Source organism: Papaver somniferum, chromosome 2, assembly GCF_003573695.1.
Source record: "Papaver somniferum cultivar HN1 chromosome 2, ASM357369v1, whole genome shotgun sequence".
Taxonomy (NCBI): domain Eukaryota; kingdom Viridiplantae; phylum Streptophyta; class Magnoliopsida; order Ranunculales; family Papaveraceae; genus Papaver; species Papaver somniferum.
Window position 1 is genome coordinate 204,467,625 of NC_039359.1, and position 2,899 is coordinate 204,470,523.

General features: G+C 36.1%; 1 protein-coding gene across 1 annotated transcript in view; it reads right to left on the minus strand.

Moving 5' to 3' along the window:
* Positions 1–1,232: 1,232 nt before the first annotated feature.
* LOC113350299 (short-chain dehydrogenase reductase 3b-like) overlaps positions 1,233–2,899 on the minus strand; it is an 8,662-nt gene continuing 6,995 nt past the window's right edge. The window contains exons 3-5 of the mRNA XM_026594420.1: positions 2,535–2,888; positions 2,314–2,458; positions 1,233–1,665 (exon numbers count right to left, since the gene is read on the minus strand). Of these exons, the coding sequence (XP_026450205.1) occupies positions 2,708–2,888 (181 nt within the window). The 3' untranslated portion in view covers positions 1,233–1,665; positions 2,314–2,458; positions 2,535–2,707. The remainder of the gene's footprint in view (positions 1,666–2,313; positions 2,459–2,534; positions 2,889–2,899) is intronic.

A 2,899-nucleotide genomic window follows, 5' to 3' on the forward strand; every position in this document is an offset into this window, starting at 1 on the left:
AAGAGTAATATGAATATCTTTCTTCATGTATGAGAAATTAGTAAGAATTCTATGTACTAGAGTTATATAACTCAAAATAAGAATGGAATGAAAAATTTCTATTTTAGTAAGAAAAGGCAAATGTAAGACCTTAAAGTAAGACTTTAGTATAAGGCACAGAGTATATAACCACAGAAGAGAGGTATCCAACTGTAGCGTGCACCCTAGTTCTCATAAATTCAAGGGGAAAAAAGTAAGACCTATTGTACGTCACATTTGGGAAAACCTGATAAGCATAACTCAAGGGAAAGCTACATCGACCATGGAACTTCAGTTATGGAGATTTGTGGTGAGAAAAAACGAAAAATCCCATCCAGGAGAGGTGCCTTAAATTTTCAGTCTAAGTTGATTGCCTTAGATTGGAAGACTAAGGTAACAAAGTCTCTCTTAAGGAGTGCAGAAACTCGATCAGGGAGCCAAGGTACACGGTTGATTCAAGAGTGCTCTGGGCGTCTGGAGCGTGCCTTGCCACTCTTGACAAGTCCTGACTGTGATGCACTCGGTCCGAAGAAATCCCACTTAGAGTGCGGTCTCGTAACCATAAACCTTATCGGTAGATGGATAAGAGACTGCGAAATCAACTGGTTGTTGCATTACCGGATGGGAGGATCCAACCTTAACCCGGTAGAGGTAAGCTTCCTTGAAGGGACAACCAGGGGGAATATAAGGACGACGCCCTCCATTAGGGAGATGAATTGTGTCAACAAACGTAAATGTCATGAGGCTTTTTACTCACGAGAGTATTAAGGCTTGTCATATTTACGCACAAGATAACCTTAAGAGGCAATAATACAAGAAAAAGATAAGGCGAGATCAATGGGTCAATATACTACAGTATAAAGACTTCCTGCGATTTCGTCGCACAAGAACAAAGAAAATTTGGGAAAGATAATACCTTTAGTTAGGAAGGAAAAATAAGACCTCACGATAAAAATAAGTTACCTGCGAAGTGTTTCGCATGATACAAAATGTGATTGAAGTAGAAAGCGACATTATATTCATCAGCCTATTAATCTGTGATAACTAGCAGAGGCAAGAATAGGAATACAAATATAAAAAAAGTGTTATTTTTCCTATTTGACAGTCTTATGTATGTGCAAAAAAGATAGAACTTTGATATTTGTGAATGCGAATATAGGTTAAAGAAAACTAATAATTAAGGGACGAAAGTTAACATTTTAGAGGTATATATTAAAGAAAAAGTTCTAAAAGAGGTGGAGATATACAAGAGGCAGAAAGAGAATTTACATCAAGTGAAAAATAACTAATTATCTTCATCATTATATTAGGCCTCAGAATTGTTTCCTTCTTATTCATACTCTTCATATTCCTCTTCATTATCAATAATATCAGGAACAACTTCGTTGGGAGGGACGTCTGCAAATTTATATTTAGAGAGAGGAATGCCATTATTAACACATACTTTCTTAACTGCTGCATCACGAGCGCGAATGGCATCCTTACCATTATTTGAAACAATGAGGATATAATTCTTTTATAACTGCTGATATTTGGAGTTGCGAGCAGATAACTCCATTGATAACTTCTCGGTTTCTTCAAGACGTATCTTTTCTTTAGCAGGAAGTTGTGTCTTTAACTCTTCAATCTTCTCCATATAATTCTTTTCTTTATATGCGAAATATAAACAAAATGGTTAGACTTAAAAGAGATGTCATATTCAAGAAATGACGAATATGAAAGAAAAAGCAAGTGACTTTCGTGATTGGAAATAATGTCCTTAACCAGCGCAGAATGTTCAGACTGAAGGCTCACATTTACGGCTAAATTTTCCCTAGCATTATTCAGAACTCTAGCATCCCAACTAAATTCAGCTTCACTTTCTATGAGAAGTCGAGAACGGATTAAATTTCTTTCCTCAATGAGTGCGTTCTTTCGCTCAAAGCTGAATCACGTTCATCTTGAACTTTAAGAATAGTTTCTTGGAATTTTTCTAGTGCTTTCGCACCCTTGAGAGCGACCTCATATTTTTCAGTAATGATTTTATTCTTCTTTACTTCAAAAAGTTGGATTGTCTTCTTATTTTCATGAAGACGACGTTTGAAGTTATTAAGTGTGTTCAATCTTAACTCTTCCCGGCTAATATTCTCAAATCCTTCGGTTGGATAATTGTTTTATGAGGAATTAAGATGTTTTCCTCATCAGGAAAGTTAGATGCCTCATCAGAAAGGTTATAAATATCTGCGAATATAAAAAAATGAGGAATGCTAATTACCACGTAAAATAAGGAGAATGTGAAGATCAAAGATTACGTACCAATGATTTCATCATTTATTTCTCGAGCCACGCGAAGTAATTCAACGTTGGTAGAATTTTCAGCCTTAAGTTTGGTATTTTCTTTCCCCAAACTAAGAAGTTTCCTTTGATAATCCGAAGAAACCGCATATGATAAGAGAGATACCTGTAAAAGTATAATAAAGATGTTATGAATCGGAGAGGAAGATTAGAAAGAATATAAAAGAAGGTATAGATATTACCAAAGAACCAATCGCATATTAGAAGTTTGGGTTTACAGCAGAAGAAGCTCCGCGAAGAGATGGATCATCCAAAATAGGAGCATCGCAGACTTTCGAGACCATACCAAAAGTGCGTTGTTAGTCACCATCATTAAGAGACGACATAGGATCAGAAAAAAAGTTGGATAATTCTTTCATCGAAGAAGAGATCGATGGATCTTCAGAAGCAAGAATATCATCATCACTGGATTCAGAACTTGAAGAAGGGTAAAATTTTTTACGCTTCCTAGAAAGATCAGAAGAAGAAATCTTGGGCCCAGATTTAGATGCGAGTTTCTTGGTTTTCCCAGTATCCTTAGTACCCGAAGTTTCAACCTACCCGAAGA